Here is a 25450-nt window from a genome sequence, read left to right on the forward strand (position 1 = left end):
GGAGAACCCGTGCAGTATCATTTCATTACTGACTACTAAGGAACTAATTAACATTCAATAGACATCTGATTTTTGTTGTTTTAATCACATCCAATGGGTAAAATGGCATGCCCCATATAAGGCATAGGCATCTGATACTATACAGTTTAATATTCAACTTTCCTGCATAAGCATTAGCTTTTTACAGCATTTACATTACTATACACAAAACTATAGTCACTTTGCTTATTGTAATGCTTTTTTCTTTTCCTCTAAAACATAAGGAAGATTAACAATTTCCCTCATAAAATCTATTTGCACTTAGAAAAGGGCAAATAAACGTCTTTGGATCAACTAGAGGCACAACAGGTAGTTCTTGTTAAATCAGGATATAATGAAATGTGCTAAGAAACAAATCGACAGTTTTATGTCATGAGTTATACAGTACAAGTTAAGGTGAAACTATGAATATCCCTGATGTGGTTCTCATAAATGTGTGCCATGAAGACTGGGCAGTTTCAAGCCTGATTTAGGGGCATGAGGACTAATCGCTTTAGGGTGCCCAGTCTCCTGGATCTTCAGTCCGAGAGGAGCAAGCTTTGGCATTGGTCGCCATGACAAGTTGGCCTGTTCCTTTGGAGAGTCCGCTGTTGCAAAACCTCCAGTTTTCATCTGAAGTAAAGGGGGGGGTGTTGGAGCATCATGTTTAGCATGGCATATTGAAACACGAGTAGCATCACCACTGGCTGCTGCAACAATCTCTGATTCTGAAGAATTGGAAGGAGACTCCGAACCAAATATAACCTTAACAAGGTCATCTACCTTAGGAGGAATATCATCCATCTCCACATCTTTTGAGGCAGGTGATGTTATGAGATCCTCATCTAGTGTGAGAAACAGAGGACTGAGAGAACGTTCATCATCTCTGTCAATTTCTGGCTCTTTATTAGTAAACAGTTCTGTCAGCTCATCTCCTGCCCCCATAAGACTTGTAGCATCTTCTTGTGGTTCAGAAGTCTGATTGAGGAAAACAAGCTCATCAAGTAACGACATCAGACGGTCGTCATCTTGCTCAGGTTCACGAGCGTTTCTCTCATCTTCCTTTTCCTTTTTATTATCACCGTCTATCTTGACCTTGGCATCAGGCTCCGTTTTTGTTGGCAAAACCTCTTGGAGCTGTTTATCCAGGTGTCTCTTCTCTTCCACAGAAGGGACTTCAGCAGAAGAGGGATTCTCTAGAGCTTCCCCAGCTGAAGAGCTACATACTGCCTGTCTGTGCATAACTGTGGCAGCTGGAGGTGTAAATAGCAGCTTTTCTGACGGTACCAAAGAAACCACACTGGAAATCTTGGGGAGGTTTATAGTATCACCTGCAAATGAGAATAAAAATGCTAATTACAGTGGTAATGATCCTAAAGCAAAAAAGAATAAAATCTAATAAAACATAAATCACCATGATTAACAAAAATTGAAAATTACTGAATGAGTCACATGCAATATCCCCACTATAAATGATTTAAGTGCAAAAGTTTTTATGCAACCAAGTTCCAAACTTTTGCATTGGCTCTAGTTAGAAAGTACCTGGTGTGTTAACAGAGCTGTTGGCCAGTTTAAGGACTTGTGGCTGCAATACAGGAAGTGGATTCTCTACATTTAGAGAATGTGAGATGGAAGGAATAGATATGGACACAGCTGCAACACCTTTTGGGTTAAGAAAATATAATTCAATTATAATACAAAACATGCTAAATTAAAAGTATGAATTTAAACAGTATTGCACCTGCATGTTTACGAACTCACCTGGTGTTGTTGACTGCCTTTCCCCCAAATGACTTATGTCAATGGGCTGAAGAGGGTTACTTATGGTAATGGTTTGATTGGATGGCACTCCTGTGTTCACCATTGGAATCACTTGAACAAGCACTGGAAAAGATACAGAAAATATTAATGTGAGAAACACACTAGCTAGGTTTATATGAAATCATATTCCTGTCATGCAACAGAATTGTAAATTTAAATGCTAACACATGTAAGCACTGTCCTCCTTCCATATGAAGTGAACATAGTTTATGTAATTTAAAGTATAGCCACATCTCTACTTAATACTATAGTCCAAAAAAATAAAAATCCTGAGTCATATCTTTTTATAGTAAAATAAAAGTAATTTTTATCAGTCAGGTATATTTTATACATTAAAATAAAGCTATATAAACCTGATCAAGTTTGTCTGATGCTCAGCATATATAGTGTTGACCTTTCTCCTCCATAGTACCCACCTTGATTTTCAGTTGGAGTTTGAGACTTGCTGTGGGACAGGATGTTGGGCCTTGTTTTGTCATGTGGTACTAGAATGGGTGAAGGACATTTTCTCAGTTGTCTGTCTGGTGTTGGGCAAGTGTTAAGTGTTTTGTCTAGCTGACCAGGTATGGCAGCAGTCATTTTCTGCTTAGATCTGACATTTTCTGTTCTTAGATCCTGGACTCCGAGATGTTTCTGTTTGTTAGTGCTGTGTTCAACTTTTCCCCTCATTTTTTTCTTCTGTTTTGTGTCGGCCTTTGTCTGAGAATGCGTGGGAACTCTCTTTTTGCGGTTAAGATTATATGCTTTGTCATCAATCTTTGCAGATTTTTGGTTCGCAATAATTTCATCCAACTTCTGAGAGATGGATTCTTTATTTTTTCCTAAAAAAAAAATTAAAAAAAAGAAGCAACATTCCTTAATATGAACCAATTTTAATTAGCTAGCGTAACAATATAACCACGGTTTAAACCAGGACAAAGCATGTAATAAGGCTACAACTTAATTTTTGGTTATGAATGACATGAGGTTTAAAGTTGTTGTTTTTTGCCTTTAAACATGTCTACTTAGATGTGTCAAAAAGATTTTTTATTTTTATTTTGCCCATACTTAGCACAATCAATCATCCATCATAATAAAACCATTGTAAATAATTGACATTATGAAAGTCAAAATTGTTTAGAATAAATATTTATGAACTAATAAATTTAAATCCAGTTGAAACAATGTGGAGAGGAAATATGCATATATTGAACTCTGTATTACCAGATAACACGGATGCCATTTCAATGTAGTAAGATCTTTTCTGTGTCATCTTGTCCCGCATTTTTACCAGAGAATCTCTTCGTTTTGTAAGAGAATGAATTTCTTTCAGGGCCTGATGATAATGAAAACATTAATAAAAATAATGACATTACTGTCATAAGTAAATTGTTGAACATTGCAAGAGTCACATAGTAAAAGAATTGTAGTATTGTTTACTTTATCATACACACCTGTGACAGTAAGGTTATTTTGGGAACTTTAGTATTTTCAAAATTAAGAGTCTGCTGCAGATTTCGAAAACTATTACTCAGTGTAATGCGTCTCATCTTCTCATCCTTCCTCTTGCGAATTTTAATCTACAAAAAAAAGGTAAAAAAAAAGTGTTCATATACATTATACAAACACGCATATTATATATTACACACACACACATATATGTGTGTATATATATATATATATATATATATATATATATATATATATATATATATATATATATATATATATACACACACATATACACACACAAGACAAAAACCCTAGTAACAGACATACCAAATTTTCATTCTCCTCGTCTGACGACTGATCTTGAAAGCTGTTGAGATAAAAGAAAAAAAATAATTTTAAGGATCAAGTCATCACTGAACACTGTACATACAACTTAAACTTCAAACAAATTAATGTTCTGAATACCTTAAAAAGGCTTTTAGCCAGATTGTTTTTCTGTATTAAAATCACCTTAAAATAATTTTAACAAAATTGACCTTCAGCTTTGAGAATATTTTATGCGCTTTATTAACATAGGATACCGTAGTGATGTATGGCCTTCCATACCCCACAAATATACAGTATGTTTAAATTTAATAAATAAAGAAAACAAACTGAATATTTTTTGTATTTTATTTTCAAGTATTTTATTTTTTAAATCCTTCATTTTCCATCTTACATGCAAAATATAAGCTTTTAAAATAAAATAAAAATAACCTAATAACTTATTTGCAAATAAAACAGATTGGTCACAAGCATGCTTTACAATCTGAGCAGTCTTTCTTTTTACTGCGCCATTTGTTCCAGTCAACCTTAATGGACAGTGCCACATCACAGGCCATGCACTTCTTTGTCTTCTTTTATCCACCTTGCAGCAGTATTCACTGGTTTTGCGCGTTTGTGTTACCTTCATGCTTCTGTCTGTGGAGATGGCAGCAAGCATGGGCAGGTGTTGCCTGAAATTTTTGCTGAGATCTCAGTAAACACAGTCCCACGCAGCTGCATTGTGAGCTCCTCCATAAAAACTGTGTCAGGTATTCTGACCTTGTTTAGATGATTTTTTTGTTGCATTGTGTAATATTGGAACAGCTGGTCAACCCCACCCATAAATTTTATTACAGTAAAACCTTGGTTTGCGAGCATGATTGGTTCCAGAATGTGCTTGTAAGAGCACTTGTATATCAAAGCAAATTTTCCCATATGAAATAACTCATGATTCGTTCCACAACCAAAAAAGATTCTTAAAAATGATAAATACAAAAAGTACAAATAAAACAAATCAACATACACTATACCTTAGAAAAGGATCATGGCTGGTGTGAGGAAGACAAGAAGAAGAAAAGGAGGAGGGTTATTGTGTAGGACAACTTTCACTATCACTACCGCAATCACTGCTCACTGGAATTTTTTTTTTATGCACAACTTTAACAAGGAACCCATCCAATTAAACTAGCTTTTGCCTCCTTTTAAGGATTTCGCGGAATGCGACACTGCATTGTCAGAAAGTGACTGCAGCCTTTTCTCTTTACAGGGGCCATTATTGCAGTACAATAACTAAAGAACTATCATTACAGTAAAAAATGCTTAATGAAACAACATGGTCACAATGCTTTAGTAAATAGTATACACTTGCAGGGATGCTGACTATACGAGTAAGGCACGTCGACTTAGTCCAAGCACAGGCATGAATTACCCACAATTCCGCAATGAGAGAAAAACCATTGGGCTCAGTTATGTTTATGTGACAGTTGACAGACAAAGCATATACGTACTACTCGAGAAAAGAAGCAAAGTCTTGCAATAAAGACTAAGTTAAAATGTATTTGCGTTTTTTTTTTTTATTGTCTTGCAAAACGCCGGCTAAGTTACTTGCAATCCAAGGTTTTACTATGAATAATAAAATTGCAGCAGTGCTTGGACAGTTTTTCCACAAACTCTTGTCTCACTTGTCTCAGGGTTTGACTGGGCTCAGGATAGAATTTCCTGAGAAGGCCTGGTAAATTTTGGATTATGTTCCTCTGTATATCCCACAAACTCCAAAGTGTACCTCTGCCAAGTCTGTGAAAAGCCTAGGACTTATAAAAGTTGTCCATATATAGGATGAAACCAGTTCACAGTTTAGTAGAATTTACGAGAGCCATAATGCTGTCTCAAAATTTTTCATCCCTCTTACTTTGCTTGTTTTTTCAGTGCACTCAAATGAGTTGTATAGGCATTAAGAGTTTTCTAAGCTTGGACTTCATATACCAGGTCAGGACAATTTTAGCTTTTGTTGGCACCATTTTCTCTTCTATTGCAAGCTTCATTCTTTGATGGTAATATGCCTGGCAGAAAGCACAAATCCCATCTTCCTGTCATCTGTTCAAGTAGGCTTTATTGTCACTTCAAAAATATACAGTTGCTACACAGTGAAACGAAACAACGTTCCTCCAGGACTAAGGTGCTACATGCAACATAAATTTACAACATAAATTAACAGAAGAGCTAAAACTAATCTACTAAGAGGCCTAGTTAGCTGGCTAGCAGAGACAAGACAGATTGACCTGACAACACAAATTTTACACCAACATAAATTAACAACATAAATTAACAAAAAAAACGAACTATCTAACCCAGAGACAACAGACAACAAAGTGCATGTGCAAATGCGCAAACGAGCAACAAAGTGACGATGTGACAAACACAACATAACATAATACTTCGTGGTGTTGAGATGATGAGTTGAGGTAGTGCAGAACCAGTAAACGTTTTAAAATTAAGAATAATTATGAATGAATATTGTGCAAAAAAGAGCATTTAGGTTGGTGTGTACAATAGTTTGGTAGTGTAGGTCAGTGTGTTTGCGCTTGTGTTGATTAGTCAGTCCAGTCTCAATGTTTTAAGGTAGTTGAGTTTAGCTAAGTGATAATGTTTGTGCGTGTGTGTGTTTATCAGTCCAGTCCCTTTTTGTTGAGAAGACGGATGGCTTGTGGAAAAAAGCACAGTCTGGATGTGTGTGCCCGAATGCTTCGGTACCTTTTTCCAGATGGCAGGAGTGTGAAGTGTGTGTGAGAGGGGTGTGTCCGATCAGCCACAATGCTGGTGGCTTTGCGGATGCAGCGTGTGGTGTGGATGTCTTCAATAGAGGGGAGAGAGACCCGATGATCTTCTCCGCTGTCCTCACTATCTGCTGTAGGGTCTTGTGTTCCGATATGGCACAATTCCCAAACCAGACAGTGATGCAGCCGCTCAGGATCAGTGGTGGAAGTTGGGCCTTCCTCGGCCTTCTCAGAAATAAGGGAGCTGGTGTTGAGGGACACCCAGGAATTTGGTGCTTTCGACGATCTCCACAAAAGAGCCGTCGATGCTCAGCGGAGAATGGTCCCCTTGTGTCCTCCTAAAGTCAACAACCATCTCCTTTGTCTTCTCAACATTCAGAGACAGGTTGTTGTCTTTACACCAGTCCGTTAGCCTCTGCACTTCCTCTCTGTACGCTGACTCGTCGTTCTTGCTAACGAGACCCACCACGGTCGTGTCATCAGCGAACGTGAGGATGTGATTCGAACTGTGTGTTGCTACACAGTCGTGAGTCAGCAGTGTGAACAGCAGGGGACTGAGCACACAGCCTTATGGGGCCCCAGTGCTCAGTGTGGTGGTGCTGGAGGTGCAGTTCCCGATCCGTACTGAATGAGGCCTTCCGGTCAGGAGGTCCAGGATCCAGTTGCAGGGGGAGGTGTTCAGGCCCAACAGGTTCAGCTTCCCGATCAGTTGTTGGGGGATGAGGGTGTTGAATGCTGAGCTGAAATCTATGTACAGAACGACTATGTACAGAACAACTTGTCCAAGTGTGTGAGGGCAAGATGAAGTGTAGTGGAGATGGCATCGTCCGTTGAACGGTTAGGACGGTACGCAAATTGCAGTGGGTCCAGTGAGGGGGGCAGCAGAGTCTTAATGTGTCTCATGACGAGCCACTCGAAGCACTTCATGATGGTGGGTGTAAGTGCAACGGGACGGTAGTCATTGAGACAGGACACACAAGACTTCTTGGGCACGGAAACAATGGTGGTGGCCTTGAAGCACGTGGGAACGACGGCGCTGCTCAGAGAGATGTTGAAGATCTCATCTGCCAGCTGTTCCGCACATTCTCTGAGCACTCTGCCTGGGATGTTGTCTGGTCCAGCAGCTTTACGTGGGTTGACTCTGCGTAGAGTTTTCCTCACATCAGCTGTAGGGAGACAACACCTGGTCGTTCGGAGGAGGGGTGGTCTTCCTCGCTGCCATGTCGTTCTGTCTGTCGAACCGAGCGTAGAAGTTGTTCAGCGCATCTGGGAGGGAGCCGTCACCATCACAGGCAGGTGATGTCGTCCTGTAGTTTGTGATGGCTTGTAAGCCCTGCCACATGCACCGTGTGTCGCCGCTGTCCCTGAAGTGATTTTGAATTCTCTGGGCGTGTGCGTGCTTCGCCTCTCTGATGGCCCGAGAAAGTTTGGCCCTTGCTCTTCTAAAAGCCATCTTGTCTCCCGCTTTGAAGGCAGAGTCTCGGGTCCTCAGAAGTGCATGCACTTCCGCAGTAATCCACGGTTTCTGGTTGGGTCGTGAAATGGTGCTTGGAGACAGTGATGTCATCGGTGCACTTGATGATGTAGCTGGTCACTGATGACGTGTACTCCTCCAAATCAGTAAAGTCGCCGTAAGTTGTAGCCTCCCTAAACATGTTCCAGTCAGTGTTCTCGAAACAGTCCTGAAGAGCAGAGATGGCTCCTGCTGGCCAGGTTTTTACCTGCTTCAGAACCGGTTTTGAACGCCTGACGAGTAGTCTGTATGCTGGAATTAGCATAACAGAGATGTGGTCCGAGTAGACGAGGTGGGGGCGGGGCTCTGCCCGATATGTGCCGGGGATGTTTGCGTAAACAAGATTTAGCATGTTTCCCCCCTCTCGTTGCAAAGTCCACATATTGATGGAATCTAGGAATCTCCAGCAACAATAAACAGTCCATCCCGGTGTGTATTTTGCAGTTCACTGATCTTTGTATACAGTTCCCATAGCGCTTCCTTAGCATTAGCGCTAGGTGGAAAGAGAGTTCTTGCACCATTTCGTGTTGATGTAAACACACAAGCCATCACCGCAAGTCTTACCGCACAGAGCTGCGTTTGTCGGCGCAAAACGAGACTAGCCCGTCTGGCTGAATAGTGGCATCCGGTACTCTGTCGCTGAGCCATGTCTCCGTGAAAACAAAGACACAGCAGTCTCTAACCTCACGCTGTGTAGCCTGCTGGGGTCGGATGTAGTCCAGTTTATTGTCCAGGGAGCAGACGTTGGATAGGATGATGGACGGGAGAGCCGGTTGGCTAGGGTTTGTTTTTAGCATAGCTCGCGCTTCCGCTTCCTCGCGCTTCCGCTTCCGATGTCCCCTTCTCCAGCATCAGGCAATGCCAAGGCTCCGAGGCCTGGTTCGCAAGGGCCTGAACACTGCCCTCTGGAACTGAATCCTGGACCTTCTGACCGGAAGGCCTCAGTCAGTACGGATCGGGAACTGCACCTCCAGCACCACCACACGGAGCACTGGGGCCCCACAAGGCTGTGTGCTCAGTCCCCTGCTGTTCACACTGCTGACTCACGACTGTGTAGCAACACGCAGTTCTCGCAAGCCGAGGTCATGTAGCTTTTCCCGCAGCTCATCATGAATGTCGTTAACCGGGTTATTTAGGTGTCTGGTGGTTGTTTGTACGGACACCAGTCGCGACGATATCCATACACAGAGTAAAATAAACGCGCTACACACAAAACGTAAACAACTTAGCACCCTTTTGGCTCCGGAGCGGCCGCTGCGTGCTACTGCTGCGCCGCCATCTTGCAAGTCACCTTCCGCACTGATGCCATGGCTTTGTCCAGGTCTCTCATGTGAACGTTTTGATAAATGTTATTGAACCCATTTTCTCTGTTGTAAATGGGCCAGAGTAGGTATACAATAGTCCTGGACATGTCTTTACAAATGTGTAGATGACCACACCAAATTCTCTAGTGACATCAAACAAGATGTACTTTGCGCCAATTTTTAGACTTCTGTCTGCCACTTCAGTAATATTTGTGCAAAGTGTCTGCAAAGAACCCTTTGAAAATCCTGGTGAAAGGGTTCTGATCGGGTTTAGCTGTGTGATGCCTTAACCTGGTCTTGGGACTTTTGCATGGATGGAACAGGTGATGTGTCTCCACATACAGTTGCAGCAATTATCATTTTCACACTGTACAGCCTAATGAAGACCAATAATATAGGTTTTATATTTTAAACCCAGGGACATCGGCTTTGTAAAGCTTTAGTCTCACCTGTCATGTTGCATCTGCTCAGGGTGCGCAAGGCTTTTCTCAGCTCCCGGGTCAAACGTTTCTATATCAACCAGCTCATCATCATCCTTCTCATTCAAATCCTGTGCATGCGCCTCAACAGAGCCTTGTGTCTTCTTATTCATTGCTTCTCCATCAGATTCCTGGAAGGTAAACGGCAATTTTTAAAAATATATTTATTTATTTATATATTTATTTATATAATTGCCACAGGAATTGTCTTGTTAATCATAATAGCGAGTACTATTTTTAACAACTTGATTTTCTTACACTGGCTGCACACAGATCCTCCTTGTCACTGGACTGACTGCAGTCGTTATACATGTCTGAATCTTCTGTTAATTCTGTGCAATCTGAATCGACTTCATCTGCCACCAGATATGCCTTAGACTCACTACCACTCTCAGTGGACAAGTCAGAACCACTGGTATCGTAACCCTCTTCAACAGGACCCAAATCCAGCGCGTCCTTGAGGAGCATGTGATCTGTAGAGCGGTTTGAGGGATTAGAGGTATCATTAGAAAGATCAACAGGTTTCATTGACGATGGGCTCGTCTTCTTCTTTTCAAAGGAGTACGAGTGGTCTGTAAAAACCACATTTTCAAGTGACATTTTGGAGCTCTGGGAATCTTCTTTACAGGCTTCCTTGGTGGTTGTAGAAATGGTGTGCACAGGACTGTCCACTTTTTCAGGGTCTTTCAGAATCTTATGGGTTAAGCAGTTTTGGGAAGTGAGCTGTGAGCCTTGATTTGCAGGGCGACCCTGTGAAGAGCTTTGAGCTAAGGACACTAAAGATGTGTTTCTGGGATCTTTAACTACTTTGATCTCTTTAAAAACTCTTTGAGGTATAATTCTTAAAGTGGTTGTGGTGGAATCCCGTAGAAATCCTGGTATAATTTTTACTGTACTGGGTTTGTTACAAACCAACAAGGTCTTTGGATCAGTGAGAGAGCTGACTGGTTTTGCAGTTGCATTCGAGGAGGTGTATGGAGTGGTACTGTGCACTGGGGCAATATTCTGAGCTTGTGAAGCAGAAGAAGGCTCTGTGAGTGAAGCAACAGTTGTGGAGGGTTGAGGCTTACTCAGAGGGACATGATTGGGGGTTGGTAAACGGATAAGAGTGGCTGCAAAAAAAAAAAATCAAAAATGCAAAATTTAAATCAGTTGACCATAAACAACCTTTTTTTTTTCAATCCATTTTAGCAAATCGGTAAACTATTTATAATAGTCACAACTGGATGTTGCAGAACTAAAACGGTTTAAAAAAATCTCAATGGTATTGTTGAACAGATAAAATATTTTGCACACTTACATTGCTGAGAATTTAGGACAATGTTGGGATTGAGAGCCTTTATTTGACTGAGAGGCAAAAAATGGATTACTTGGCCATCAGAATTAGCTGCCTTAAACATCACCATCTTCTGGCCTGGAGGAGCTGGGCCAGTAGATGTTAGAGGCTGCACCAATCTGATTTCACTACCAGAAAGCGCAACATTTGATCCAGTACCACTGAGCACAAAAGTCTTCTCTGATACAGCTGATCCAGGGACTGCCTTAACCACTTGGATGGAGCCATCTAAATCAAATACAAGTCACTGGCTGCATCGGTTGTGTACATAACACTGAATTATATTAAAAACATTGAATATTTTTAAAATTCTAATATAATTTATAAACGTCAAAGGTAGTAACAGTAGTCACAGTAGTAATAATTTAGTAATAAAAACCATGGGTATCATTAGCTTAGAAAGGTGAAGGTACCTGTAGTGCCAGTTACAGGTGCTGCATGGAAAGCTGGAGACAAGTTAATCGACTCCAATATCCCGGTGGACCCAGTCAACACAGACGAAGAAGGAAGGATAGGGTTTTTAACTTTGCTCTGCATTGGTAATGCACTAGTACTGGCTGACTTTTTCTGCAGCAAATTTAAACTGCTGATCTCAAACTGCTCATCCACTGTAAAAAAAAATTATAATAATAAAAATAATTGTATGAAAGCTTAGACTAATACTATTTACCAGCAATCAGCCATAACATTTAAACCACCTGCTTAATCTTGTGTAGACAAGACAACTTTAGTGTACAGGCAGTGATAAAAGTAAGGTTTTTTTTTTTTTTTTCTTCTGTAGACTCGATTTTAAATGTCTGTGACCTACCTCTGGAGTTGTACAATGTTGCAGCTGAAGAAAGTGTGTGGGTAACAGCTGTTGCAGCCGCACTGGTAGGAGTGAAAGGAGTCGTAAGAGAAGCTTTGGTGGCTGTGGTAACAGTCTTAGGGTCAAGTTTGTTAGCCACACACACTCGTCCTGTAATATATGCAGCCAATCTGTTTGCAGGGTGCAAAGCCCCCATCTGGCCCAGTTCTAGTTTTGCTTGTGGGTATAGCTTTCCATTGACCTGTATAAAAAGATGGTGAAAGATTGTACTGCAAAGTCAGCTAGAATTTACCTGAGTTTTGTCATGACAAATTTCATATGCAGTGACATTGCAAGATAAAAGGTCATATTATAACAAACTGGTGTTTTCACACTATTAGTCTTTTTTGTCAAATCAGAACCAGAGCAATCTCTTTGATTTCACACTGCACAAGTCAAATAGTATAAAAAGACACAAAGATTAGCTGGAGGGCATGGTTAAGGGGTAAGGGGCAGTAAAAAAAACTCATAAAAAGCTTTTATTCACTGCTCAGTGATACAAAGACAAAAACGCAAACAGCCCACTGGCAAGCACAAATAAAAGTTAAGGAAATAAATCTTAAATCAGGACAATATTTTTGCTGCACTTCAGCTATGTACCTAGGCACAGTGTGTACCTCACGGGACTAAATAAAATGGCACTGTGTTGATTCTCATTGCATGTAAATCAGGCTAGAAACTTCCTCACACAGTTTGTTTCAAATCTGTCGTTTTGGCTAGCACACAAGCAAGAATGTATTAAGAAATGATTGGACTAAATGCTTCATATGCAAAAGCACCACTGAAGTGTAAGTTGTCCTTACCATTATCTGGCCCAGGGCACCAGAAGGTTTTTTATCAGCCTTTAGCAAACCTGCAGGAGTGACTGGAGAGAGAAGAGGGAGGCCCTTCACCTCACTTTTTCCTATGGTCTCAATCAAACGAGCTTCTAGCTGCTTTATCATTTCCTCCTTTTTCTTCTCTTCACTCTCTTCCAAGTATGGCTGGGAGACGACAACTTTATATGTAACGATGGAACCTTCATCTGTCTCCGTTATGGTCTTGGCTGTGGGTTGGATATGGAACTTGCCAATCCAGAATGGGTGCTTCAGACGGTCCTGTGCCATATGCTCACACACTGTACGCAGGACGATATTTCGGCTGCCTTCTGTTCCCCACTTGCATTTAGACACTATTTCCAAACGTTTGATAGGACCAGACTGAGTGGGTGGCCGAAGTTCCCCTTCCTCTATCTCTGTCAAAGGAATGTCAACGTGAAGATGGTTCAGTGATGGATGAGAACATTCTAACTTGAATATGTTTCTTTATGTTTAGAATTATGAGATTCTATTTATAGACTACATTCATATTATAAGATTCTAACTATAAGATAGAAGAAGTGGCATAAATTGTGCTGATTCACCAACCTTTCATTGGGTCCTGTGGACTTGGAGGACTTTCCTGAAAAAAAAGAAAAAGAAATTCTAATCCGGTCCGACCCCATGATTAACAGAAAGAGTTCTACCTGCATTTTAGTCTTACCTTCGCATGCTTTTGTCTACAGGGAGAATGTTTTCTCCAACAGAATGGCCTCACACGTGCACAGTCCAGACCATCTTGATTTTTTACTTTGCTCAAACCTTCCCCATCAACCTGTCCACAAAGATTTTAAAATACTTACTATCACATACTCGGTGTGTGGAAAATTAAATCCAAGCTACAACTTGGACCTAGCAAAAACTGCAAAGGAACTGCAGTATTGCTGAACATTTGCATCACTATGCTACTGAGCTAAATGACTTTATTCTTTCCTAATGCATCACTTGAAAAAAGTATTTTTACCTAAAGATTTAATATTATTAACTAATTTAATCGGCACTACCAATTAGATTTTTACTTGTGATCACCTTCGGAATTGAGAGTCAAACATGCCACGCAATTTTAAACAAGAGTCGTTTTAACATAGAAATCTGATTTAAAATGCTTACAGCTTTACGGTTAGCTGAAGGACGAAGAAAGTTCTCAAAGTCTTTCTGCAAATCTGACGACACTGGTTGATGAAGGGGCTTAGCAGGAAGAGGAATATAAAGTTGCTCTGAATCCAAGTCATTTTGTTGATCCCATAATGATTTTACATGAAGGACTGGCTCAGGAGCTGCATCAGGACCTGAAAGAACTAAAAAACAAGAACATAGCAAAACGTACGAATTGAAAATTATTACTTTGTTACATTTAGCTCAAACCTAATGAAAGCATACTCACAATAAGATATACGGTTTTTCTTCTTTTTTAATTTGCTTCCATTTTCTTTCTCATAATACGGACCTCCAGATGCCTCATCTGTGTCGCCGTTTTTCAAAAGTACTACTTTGCGTCTAAGGCAGTTACAACCCAGCATGCACTGGGCTTTGCCACAATGTTGCTGCCTTCTCTCCTGAACAAGACTAGCACACACACACCCTAACCGGCAGAAGTCATTTAGGCAAGGTGGTGCACGGCGTTTTATGACAGTAGAAGGGCTTCCTCCTATTGTACCCTGGATCCAGAGAAACGGACAACAAAAAGAAGAAAAAAAAGGTCGGAAGTAAGAGACAGGCTATCAGTGAAGAATTCAGTAAAACATTACAAAGTCACCTGTAGCTTAACACACACCTCTGCTGTAACAAGACAGGATAAAGCAATGGCTGCCCGTTCCACTGTGATATAGGTACGGTTCTTCCCTTCCCAGACTGCACCATCCTCCACATCCCTAAGTTTAACTAGGGTTTTAGGTAGACTGGAACTGCGTCCTGCTGCCAGGTTTGAACCTGGGGAACTGGGAGTGTTCTGTTTTGCAGGAACTACTGGCACACCATCCTTAACAAGCTTGTCAGATTTCTGTAAAGAGGTCTTGGATCCCTTCTTGGTCTTAATTTTAAGGTTCGTTTTGCTTTGCGACAAGTCAGAGGAAGCAGCCGGCACACTAGGTACTGGTTTGGAAGTATCAGACTTTTTGGATTTCCTGGAAGAGCTTCCCCCTGATTTCTTGTCTTTGCTAGAAACTGGGATTTTAATGGATTTCTTCTTTCTTACCTCTAGAACAGCTTCCTTACTTTTTGAGGTCAGTGCAGTTTTTTTGGATGTTCCAGAAGGTTTGGGAAGAGCTGTCGCTGATGGAAGTGCCTGCTTTTTTAAAACACTGTCAAGAGTAAGAACATAGCTTGTGCTCTTGGTGGGAAGCTGGTAGGCCACAGGAGTAACAGCAGCCTGCGAGAAACTGGCAGCTCGCTCATCAATAAGCTTGCCTTCACTTTCCAGGTACTCATCAAGCATGTCACTACAGAAAGCAGACAGGTTCCTTTGTCCCGTTTCTGAGGATGTGGTGACTAAACAAAAAACAAAAAAACATTTGAATTACTTTCACATCCAGATCACCTAACATCATACAAGGGTAGTAGATTTATTAAATCATACAATGTAACGTGATGTACCTCCAGCAACAGACAAAGAACTTGGTGTGGAAAACTTCTCTCTCCAGCCTTTAATTTTGGTGATGTCACTGGTTTTCCCTGTCCTAGAAACAAAATGAACTAGGAAAAAAATAACCCTGCTGAACATCTGATTAACCAAACTTCATACATCACTTTACATTCTGACATCATTTATAAAACTATATGTGTAGCTTCATTCACTTCCTTATCACTTACCTTGTGATGAGGAAGTCCCTGAGCTTCCCTCGGGTAAGGGTACAGGTGGAGGAATAGGTAAACATACACCCAGATACTGTAGATCAATAGATAATGTAACATCCAAAAGGTGTAACTTCAGACCAACTGCAAAAAAATAAAAAAATAAATAAAAATAGATATATATTTATATATAATTCAGCTATATTACTGTAAATGCTGTAAATACTGTTTACTCTGCCTAGCCAAAAGAAAGGCAGACACTAAGATTCAATTCATTCACCATTAGCATTACAGTTTATGATTACATCTATTCCAATCCTATAGGACACAGTTCGCATTGTGTCTCTATGGAAATGCTCTTACTTTCACTATTAAACATAGCTATGGTTGTTCAAAGTTGTTGTAAGTTCAAAGTTTTTTGTGACCACAATTCCTGGCCAACCTTGATGGTTCAGCACTTTCCTTCCAGGTACTGAAGGCTTCTTAACCCAGTCCTAGTAATTTTAAATCTCCTTAGTTGTTTACTTTTCTTTATGCAGCTAAATAATTTGACCGTTCTGTAATGATGACCTTTCCTTTGATTAGACAGTGTACTATGTGACATACACATTCTATTAGAGGCCCCATCATAGTTTACCATCCCACTACAACTGTGAAGGTCTCTTCCTCTACTACAAGTTCTTAATAAACCATTTGGATCATCAGGGGCTGGCCATAACCACGAATATCTATGCTACACTACTAGTTTCCTTGCACCACATTCTATAAAGTTCTCCAACTGTAAACCAAGCCCAAATATGTCTACCAATACATCAGATTCTGAAGCATTATTTACTGCTCCAGAGACATTAACTTTTAGTCCCCTCTAGCAAATTCTTATTTCATTTGGATTTAAAGATATTTAAACCTTAAACAGAACTTATCCCAAGGGTTTCAGAGACAATATGCCATATACACCTGTACGTATGTACCTGCTTGCAGAACTGGATGAATGACCTGTCTGTGTTTCATATTTTTTAAATCACGCAGAAGGACCTTTTCAAGTACGTCAATACTTTCCTTTTCATCATAGACTTCACCTGTAACGTAAAATATTTTAAACACAATACAGTTAAATTTCAAGGACAATTTGTGAGTAAATGGCCTTACAGAGTAAACCACAATCTTTCCTTTTTCATTTCTTACCATCAGGGATTTTTGCCATTTTTTGTAAAATCTCTTCTTTAGCTTCATCTCCAAGGTGAATTTCAAGTGCTTTCTGTTTGTAGACAGCATTAAATAGAAAAATCACAAACATTTTTAAATGCTGATATTTTTTAAAATCTTCATAACATGATTTTCAGGACAGCACAAATCTCTGAATATAACTACTACAGAAAAATAATTCAAGTACAGTACTTGCACAAGACTTTACCTTTGACATGAAGGAAACAAACAACTGACCCTCCACGTCTTCAAGGTTGGGCTGCATGGGGACAGGAATTGTGCCTTCCATCACTTCTGTTTCTTCCCCTAACTTTGACTTTCCCCCTTTCTTTTGTTTTCCTTTGAGTTTTATACCTTTACTAGTATTTGAGGACTGTTTTGCTTCATTTGGTTCACAAGGGTCAGGGGAAACTGCAGGACACTTCACTTCACTAGGGACATTAAAAACAGACGGACTTGCATTTCCTTGTGGAGTGGGTCTCGCAAACATTTTGTTTGCTAATGGATCAGCAAACTCCATTACTGATCTTGGTCTATCGAGTAATAAGCCAAGTGGAAAAGACTCAAGTGCCTTTCTAGGAGGTATGGGTCTATCAGAGAACATGCTTGGTGGAAATGGATCAGGGGAGGAAGGAGCAGATATGTATGGGGAAGACATTGCACAAGATGGTGAAGATGGGGTTTTGACTCCTGGAGATTGGGACTGTGGAACAGCCTCTGGAACAGACTCAGGACATGGGACTGGACAGGTATCATGAGCAGACTCTGTGGTGGACTTGTCAGTATTGACATCATTTTGCACAAGATCATTATTGGGAGCATGAGGTATGGTGGCTGGAGAAGCTTTTGGATCACAGCTAGGTAAACAGTCAGAGGAAATGTCATGTCTGGTGTCTGAAAGACTAGTGTTGGGTTTGACATTATGTGCAAACTCAGAGGTAGTGTCAGAAACTTCGTTAGGTGTGGGCATTTTATCACAGACCACACTGACTGTCACAGCAGCAATGGCATCAGTGGCTGAACTTTCTGGTGAGACAGTTTTATCTTCAGTGCTTGAAATGGACGATGTAATGTCTTGAGGAGTTGGGGAGGCTGCTGGTTGTATCTTTAATTGTGTGTTAAGAGAAGCGGTAAAAGATTCTGGAGAGGATGACTGGTTTTCAGCAGCTGGAGTGTCACAACAGGATTTATTAGACTGTGATGGCACACCACAAGCTTCAGATTTAGGTTTTGTTCTAGTGGGCCTTGTTTTTGACTTCAATTGCTGTAGAAATAAAGCGAGAAGTGGCAGTGGAACAGGCTCAGCCCGCTTTTTCTTCACTTCTCCACAGTCGAGAGGTTTGACGTCACTCGGTGAAGTTTCCTCAACACTTCTATCGTTCCTTAGCTTTTCATCACTGAATACCGTGGCCTCATTGTCATCTGAGGGTGTGTCAGAAGCAGTTTCATTCAGTTTATCTTGTATGCCAATTGTAGAAAATGTCTCGGTTGTGGTTTTAAAGTCTGTGCCTTTTGAAAACGGTACTGGTTCCTTTGCCTCATCTGGGATTGGAATGTTTTCAGATAAACAGTCCTTAGAATCAACATCCATATTATTCTCTTTTAAAGCCAGACTGTCAAGATTGGTTTCCTGGCTACTGCTATTGTGGACTTTCTCAAGGGATATCCTTTTTACCTTAACATGAGCACCTTTAATTAGTTCGGACAGCCCCCCTGGCCATGGACGCTTCATGTTGCTGCTGAAATCAAAAAGAGTGTGTTCTTATATACAAAAAAAAAAAAAAGAAGAAGAAGTGCAAACTAGATCAGGCACAAAAACATTTCATATTATATATTCATAAATATTATATTTATACATAGGCTCTTGTAAAACCATATAGCCAGCCTGCCTTTCTTGTTTTTAAAAACTTTAATATTAAGAAATTTGGTAGACACCATTATACAGAGCATCAAAAACCAAGTACAAATAGTCCAAACACTAGGGAAAGAAATCATCAGTAATAACCCAGTAGAATATTATTACAATCCTAGGTGTTGATTCTATATAGCATCTTGATTTTTATGAATATCCTAAAACTATTTACATTTTTTCAATTGTGTTACAATTTTAACACTTTGTAGCTTTAAAAAAAGCCATTATTCAAAAGTTTTATATCTTCGATTTATTTTATAGTATTCATTCCTCATAACGTTATAAGGCGATTCACATTTTGCATCAACTTTCCGCAGTATGTCTTACAAAGACACGTACCCTACACGTAGCCTGATGTGCACCTCCACCAAAAATGTAACTAAACACCATGGCAACACAGTTTGCAACAACTGACTGGTTCAGCAGGTAGCATCGTGTTTCCGGTTTTTAATTCAGTTTAACAAACTGTGCACATGGATAAATAAACTCAAAGCACAGATTATTAAATTACTTAATTAAACTAAATTGATCATTGTTTCTCTCCAGACAGATTTATTTTAAAATTGCCCTGAGATATGTGGATATGCAATGTGAGTTTTGACTGTTAAGCACAACCTTGTGTTATCTTTGAGATGCTTTAAACATGACTGATGTTTACTGGACTTTCAAAGTTTCTTATGTCAGTAAATTCACATCACAAAGACCTGGAAATGCTTATTGACATTTTCTTAATGTAATGTAAAATCTTATTATATTGCCATGTTTCTTAAAGAAAGACAGAGAAAAGGACAAAAATAGTTGTTTTTTTGCAGTTTCGAAATGTCCGCTTTTCAAAAACAAACTCAAAAGAAACTCAACTCAGTGGAAAAGAAACTGCAGTGACACAGACAAACTAGCACACAAGTATTAATGCTCACAGTGCATTAGCCACTAGCACCCTACAGCGTAGGCTCAGCATAGACTTGACGCAGGTGAGTCTCGAGACAAATTTTTCATAAATCCTTTATACCATAAATGGTGTGTGTTCATTACCTTCAATTATAGACTTTTTGGATCTTATAATCTTGTAAGAAAGAGAAAAGATATACATTAAATAATATTTTTATAAATAATAAGTGTCTTAATATTACATTTATTTTAAATAGAATAAATGGTTAAATTCATGTTGTCATGTTCATGTCAGGTTAACATCTCATGTTGCAGCCTGTCTTCAGACGAGTGACATTTGTACCGCCATAAAATTAAATAAGGATTTCCACAAGTTGGCGTACTGTACAAAAGTTACAAACCACACTTTTGTTTTTAATGAAATCCCCACTTATTAATCACTGTTAATTATTTGGTGGCAAACAATAAAAATGAAAAAAGGTATAGTACACTAATTTAATTTTCAATATACCGGCCATTTATTAACTTAGTCATGCTAGTCAATACTGAAGTGGTAAGTGGTTCAATACCATAAAATTATTTATACTAATAATTTATAATAATAATTATCAACAATAACAATAATAAATAATAATGATGTAAATAAAGTTCTGCATGAAAGTATTAAAAGAAACCAATAATACAAGCTTTAAACCTAAGGAAGAGTAAAAGACTTACCCGGAGCACTCAGGCTCATCTCTCCTGGGCCCATCGCAACTAACAGGTTTAAGATCCCCATTGGTAGAGACTTTTTCGGAAGCATTTATCTTTGCAAACAAGGACTTGAGATTATTCAAAGTTGTAGCCTCCTTGCTGGATTTGACCTCACTGTCTAGTTTTTCAGTGGAAGTAGCATTCTTGGGCTTGCCACCTCGAGAGTTGTTAGCATCATCTCTAAAACCTTTTGCAAAAGGGTTGTAATCAATTTTCAGCTGGGTGATGGACAAATTCTGGTAAGCTGTGACAGCAAAGAACTCGGTCTGAGCAAAACTAAATGTTACAACATCAGGGCTGTCTAGTTGAATTGCATCCACTGATTTATCTTCAGGAATAATGTGAAGACGAGGAATGTACCGGTGCATAGAGTTTATGATAATATGGCCCTCTCGGTCTATTGGGTTATTGGTAAGCTTTAGTCTGTAAAAAGAAACAGGATTTTGCATCCAGGCTAAACCTGTAGCAGGTGAGTCAGGATGTACAAAGGAGCGTGTGATATGTGGGTCAGCTTTCCCATTGGTCTCCCATCGTCTGTCACTCCATTTGTAACGGTAGTTATCCACTGGTTGCATGTCCATTACTAAGGAGTACCTCTGGAAAGGTTCCAATCCAGAGATGCGGAAACGACAACAGGGAAACATTCTACGACCTTGCTTGGTTAGAATCATTTCAGTCTGACATCTGAAAAACTCATTCCACATGTTATTGTTGTCCAAAGTCACTGTGATGCCTTGGCATGTAGATTCTGCTGGCAAATTACATAGCTGGTTACTGGTGTTGGTAGCTGCCATAGTTGACAAAGACATGGACGAGACTTTATTGAAGCTTTGTACACATGAGCCAAAAGTGGGTTTTGCCAAAGGGCTGGCCTCCGTACTAGCAAACAAAGATTGCTTTTCCTGCCTTGTACCACCAGGATGAAGCTGGTTGACAACAACAAAAAGTGAACAAGCAGAAGTCTGAGGTACCAATGTAGATGTAGTTGTGCCCTCTTGATGAAGCACCATTATGGCCTGATTATGTGGAACAGCCATGTGACTGAAGAAGTCATCTGAAGAGCTGCAATCTTTTACCTGAAGTTATGTCTGATCTTTCAGCATCCTTTAACAAAAAAAAAAAAAAATATATATATATATATAAATGTCACAATATTATGTTAGCTACTGTATGTCCACATAAACTTAAGCACCTGTTCATCAATGCAAGTACCCAGTGAGTGGCAGTTCTTTTAGCTAAAAAAATGCCTTGTTGATTCCAGAGGTCAGAGCAGAATGGCCAGACTGGCAAGAAAGGTAACAGTAACTTAAATAAAATCTTACAACCTAGGAATGCTGAAGAGTATCTCTGAACACACAACACGTCAAAACTTGAAGCAGATGGGCTACAGCAGCAGATCACACTGGGTGCCACTCCTGTCAGCTAAGAACAGGAAACCAAGGCTACACAATTTGCATGGGCTCATCAAAACTGGACAAAAATGACTGGAAAGACGTTGTCTGGTCTGATGAGTCTCGATTTCTGCTCAAACATGCTGACCAAAACAGCGTGAAAGCATAGTCCTATCTCGCCTTGTATCAATGGTTCTGGCTGCTGGTGTAATGGTGAGTAATGGGGAAATTTCCTTTGCACATTTTGGGGCATTTCTCTAAGAAATGTTTCCAGCTCTTCGCTGAATCTAGTTCTTAAAGCAAAAAGGGGCTGACCCAGTACTAGCAAGGTCTACGTAATGAAATGGCCAGTGAAACAACTGCCAATGAGAAAGATGGATTACATACAGATGTAGAACCATCTGCATTTTCAAACAGTTCATGTAACCGAGTACTGAGAGCAGCAAATGTTGACTCCATAAGTGCCATAATAACTGCACATTGCCTGTATGACGTATGCGTCACCTAAAGCATGCTAGCATTATTTGTTATATTTAGCATACATGAACGTTTTAATTTAATTGTACCTGTACTTAAAAAAAATATATATATATTATATATATATATATATATATATATATATATATATATATATAATAAAAATGTCTTAATATTCTTATTGCCCCTTTTGCATACGTTCAGTTGATACCATATTTTTATTTCTTTCACCAGCATTAAATCCTCATAACTTTTCTTCATTTCTATGATATAAAAATCTATATATCATTTGCGCATACACAAATCATCCATATCATTATGATCAACAGCCTAATCTTACGTACGTCCCAATTTTGCGACCAAAACAGCCCTGACGTGTGAAGGCATGGACTCCACTAGACCTCTGAAGCTGTGCTGTAATATCTGTCACCAAGCCTTTAGTAGCAGTACCTTAAATCGTCTAAGCTGTGATTCATCAGCCCAGCCCACCTTCTTTTATCACTCCACACCCCAGTTCTGATGTTTATATGCCTATTGTAGGCACTTTTAGCAGCATACACGAGTAAGCTAGAGCACCCTGACCAGACTTTGAGTACGCAGACCCATACTGTGTTTTCTGACACCTTGTGTTACAAAAATATTAAACAAGAACTGAATGGTCTCATGACAAGTATCATGTAGTCTCCTTCACACCAGCAACTTAATTTTTTTTCTATTTAGATAAGAGTACACGGGTGACATGGACATGAAACATTATATTTTGATGAACTCATCAAATATTTGTCAAATGTACCAGTGTAAATTTAAACAAACAAAAAACGAACAAAAAGTAAAAGCAGAAACATATGGCCAATACATGACTTGCTCCTTAAGAAAGGGGAAAAAAAGTTTTCCACTTGCCTAAACTGTCCGTGCGTCCTCTGCTCTGGGCTCAGCCCTGTGCTCACTCTGATCGGCATAGCATGACACCAAACAAGCCAAGCAGAAACTGGAATGAATTCTATGCTGCATTCAGGCAGTGTCTCCTCACATGTTCTGTCTAGAGTAAAGAAATCATTGCGGGAATTGGTAAGTTCATGTTCAGTAATGGAGAATGCAGAATTCAAAAACACATTCTAAGATACAGAGGGAATCACTGAACAGTCATAACCATTCAACCTTAAAAAATGTATGTAGGTGTTCTTCAGTCATACATTGTTGTCATTGAACTTTTAATGGTGTTGTATTTAAAACTGTATCATTGTGTAAACAACACATGTATTGAATTGTAATATATATATATATATATATATATATATATAAAAAAACACTTCTGTGCAAAAGTCTTAGGCACCATATTATATGTTGTACCAATTTTGTTATACATGTTTATCATGTCTGCGTAATTATGTATAAAATCATTCAGTATTTCCATATATAACAAAAATTTATAAATAAATAACATTACAGGAGAATATAGGCATGGCTGTAAAGAAAAAAATATATATAGTACAAGACTAGTTTTCAGATGGAAACAAAAAACCTAATCCGGAATTTGCATAAAAAAATAAAAAAGAGCTAGTGTGACAAAGTTACCAGAAGAACTCATTCTCCAGCAAGCTCAGTAAAACCTACTTACAGCTGTTTTCTTATCAAACTGCACAATTCTGTGTTTAAAACACCTAATTTTAAGCAATGAGTTTTCACTCCAAATATTGACTATTTTATTACTCTTTATAGAAGTTTCTTTTATGCAGAAATGTTTTCAAAAGCATTGTTTGCTTATGCAATATTTTTGTATGTGCCCAAAACTTTTGCAAAGTAAAATTGTTGTTAGGTTTTACTGAGCTTGCTCGAGAATATGAGTTCTTCTGGTAACTTTTTTACACTCGCTTCTTTCTATTTTTATGCAAATCCCAGAACATACATTAAAAAGTTTTGTTTTATATGCAAAAGTATTATTATAGTGCTGGAAACATTATTTTATGGGTCATCCCCAGCTGATCTCTTCCACTCTCTGCCCTTATTATAAATATATAAAGAGTTAGCTGCAGCGACATGACCGATACTCTAATACAATTATATATTTTTTATTGCTTCCATGAAATTGTTTTTGCAAATGACGGTCAAGTATTTAAATAAACCATGTATTTAAGTATTTAAATAAAGCCCATGTTTCCCACTGCAAACCGGCTACAGTGCGCGCGGACTAGCGATTTTACCTCCTCCAGGACTTTTACTAAAGTATAAAGTCCTTTCACTCGGACCGAATGCTCGACTTCACACTTGTTAACTCGTTGCTTTGGGTCTGCGCGACTTGGGTTCCTGTGAATACATGAGGTTAGCTAGCTACACTTCGACTGAGGGAGGCCTACCTTTAAGCCAACAACACTTCACTCGGGCCCATTTGCATAATCTTCCTTAAACCACCTCGTAACACTTCGCGTGGCGAAGCAATCACAACACTCGGTGTCCGTGTAAACAATAATTAAGTTGCAATCACCTTTATATCATGTACGTCGAGATATTTCGCCGACGTCGGATAGATCTCGACAAGGCCGGAGAAGGGACGCGCGGCGCGTGCACGTCGACCAGTGAGTGCGTGTCGAACGGCGGGTGAAACAGACGCGAGTCTCAACAGCAAACCACGCGGTCAACTCAGCCTGCTCGAGCTCTCAGTAAGAGCATGCCCGTATCAAAGTGTGTGTCGTCTAAGGGAAATATATGCTCAACCCTTGCCTCCGATAATACAGTCCGTTTGCGTACTAATCTCAAAATATTATGCTGTGCGTCTCACCCTCGGACTTTGCGTGCATGTTACGACGCGCTACGTCACGACACCAACAGAACAGGCGCGTTCACGCAGCCTCTCCTGCGCAGCCTCCAGCGCTACGACATCAGGCTGGAAACACCACTGCGCATGCGTTTACTTAACACTTCGCCGCTGTTTTGTTGTCTGGTTGGAATCGTTTGTTCTCTTCTCGGATTGATAGCAGAGGACGGATTGTAGCGTCGGAAACCTCTAACCAGACCTGATGAACAGTGTGTAACAGTCATGGAGCGCACCTACCGAGGAGACCGGAAGAGCGAGGGGAAACACAAAGGCCTTCGGTCGCGTGTTCTTTTCCCCAAACACCTTACTTCAGTTAGAGTAATGCTATCTGCTGATGGTGCTGTGAATGTACTGTAGCTGTAACTTTTACTCAAATAGTCTATTTTGCTGACAGGATTGGTGTTAACACTATGGAGGAAGACTCTATCTCAAAACACCCTGCGACTGAATGAGCATTCGGATGAGATTAGATGAGGGGAGAGGAGGGGGTGAAAACATTATGTTCGAGTCAAACCAGTTCGGTTGACTGTGCAGAATG

The 25450-nt window shown here is 39.8% G+C and overlaps 1 protein-coding gene across 4 annotated transcripts; it reads right to left on the bottom strand.

The window, feature by feature from the left end:
* Nucleotides 1–66: 66 nt before the first annotated feature.
* On the bottom strand, nucleotides 67–24900 carry mgaa (MAX dimerization protein MGA a). Of its 4 annotated transcripts, none has more exons than XM_053509614.1 (26): nucleotides 24877–24900; nucleotides 23001–23139; nucleotides 20197–21336; nucleotides 16888–18418; nucleotides 16659–16731; nucleotides 16445–16552; nucleotides 15492–15617; nucleotides 15276–15374; nucleotides 14458–15170; nucleotides 14068–14341; nucleotides 13794–13981; nucleotides 13348–13458; nucleotides 13233–13266; nucleotides 12630–13060; nucleotides 11788–12028; nucleotides 11393–11587; nucleotides 10944–11207; nucleotides 9902–10755; nucleotides 9614–9774; nucleotides 3598–3637; nucleotides 3273–3398; nucleotides 3043–3154; nucleotides 2256–2660; nucleotides 1780–1902; nucleotides 1561–1680; nucleotides 67–1349 (listed from the first exon to the last, which is right to left on the bottom strand). In XM_053509614.1, the coding sequence occupies exons 3-26, from the start codon at nucleotides 21267–21269 to the stop codon at nucleotides 466–468; spliced, it is 8286 nt and encodes a 2761-aa protein (XP_053365589.1). In that variant the 5' UTR covers nucleotides 21270–21336; nucleotides 23001–23139; nucleotides 24877–24900; the 3' UTR covers nucleotides 67–465. The 4 variants fall into 4 exon arrangements, with proteins under 4 accessions (XP_053365589.1, XP_053365590.1, XP_053365591.1 ...); XM_053509615.1 differs by lacking the exon at nucleotides 24877–24900 and adding an exon at nucleotides 24583–24863 and having other exon boundaries at nucleotides 16888–18415; XM_053509616.1 differs by lacking the exon at nucleotides 24877–24900 and adding an exon at nucleotides 24583–24863 and having other exon boundaries at nucleotides 13794–13972; nucleotides 14131–14341.
* Nucleotides 24901–25450: the final 550 nt, after the last annotated feature.

The sequence above is a fragment of the Clarias gariepinus genome, chromosome 13, assembly GCF_024256425.1.
Source record: "Clarias gariepinus isolate MV-2021 ecotype Netherlands chromosome 13, CGAR_prim_01v2, whole genome shotgun sequence".
NCBI classification, from domain to species: domain Eukaryota; kingdom Metazoa; phylum Chordata; class Actinopteri; order Siluriformes; family Clariidae; genus Clarias; species Clarias gariepinus.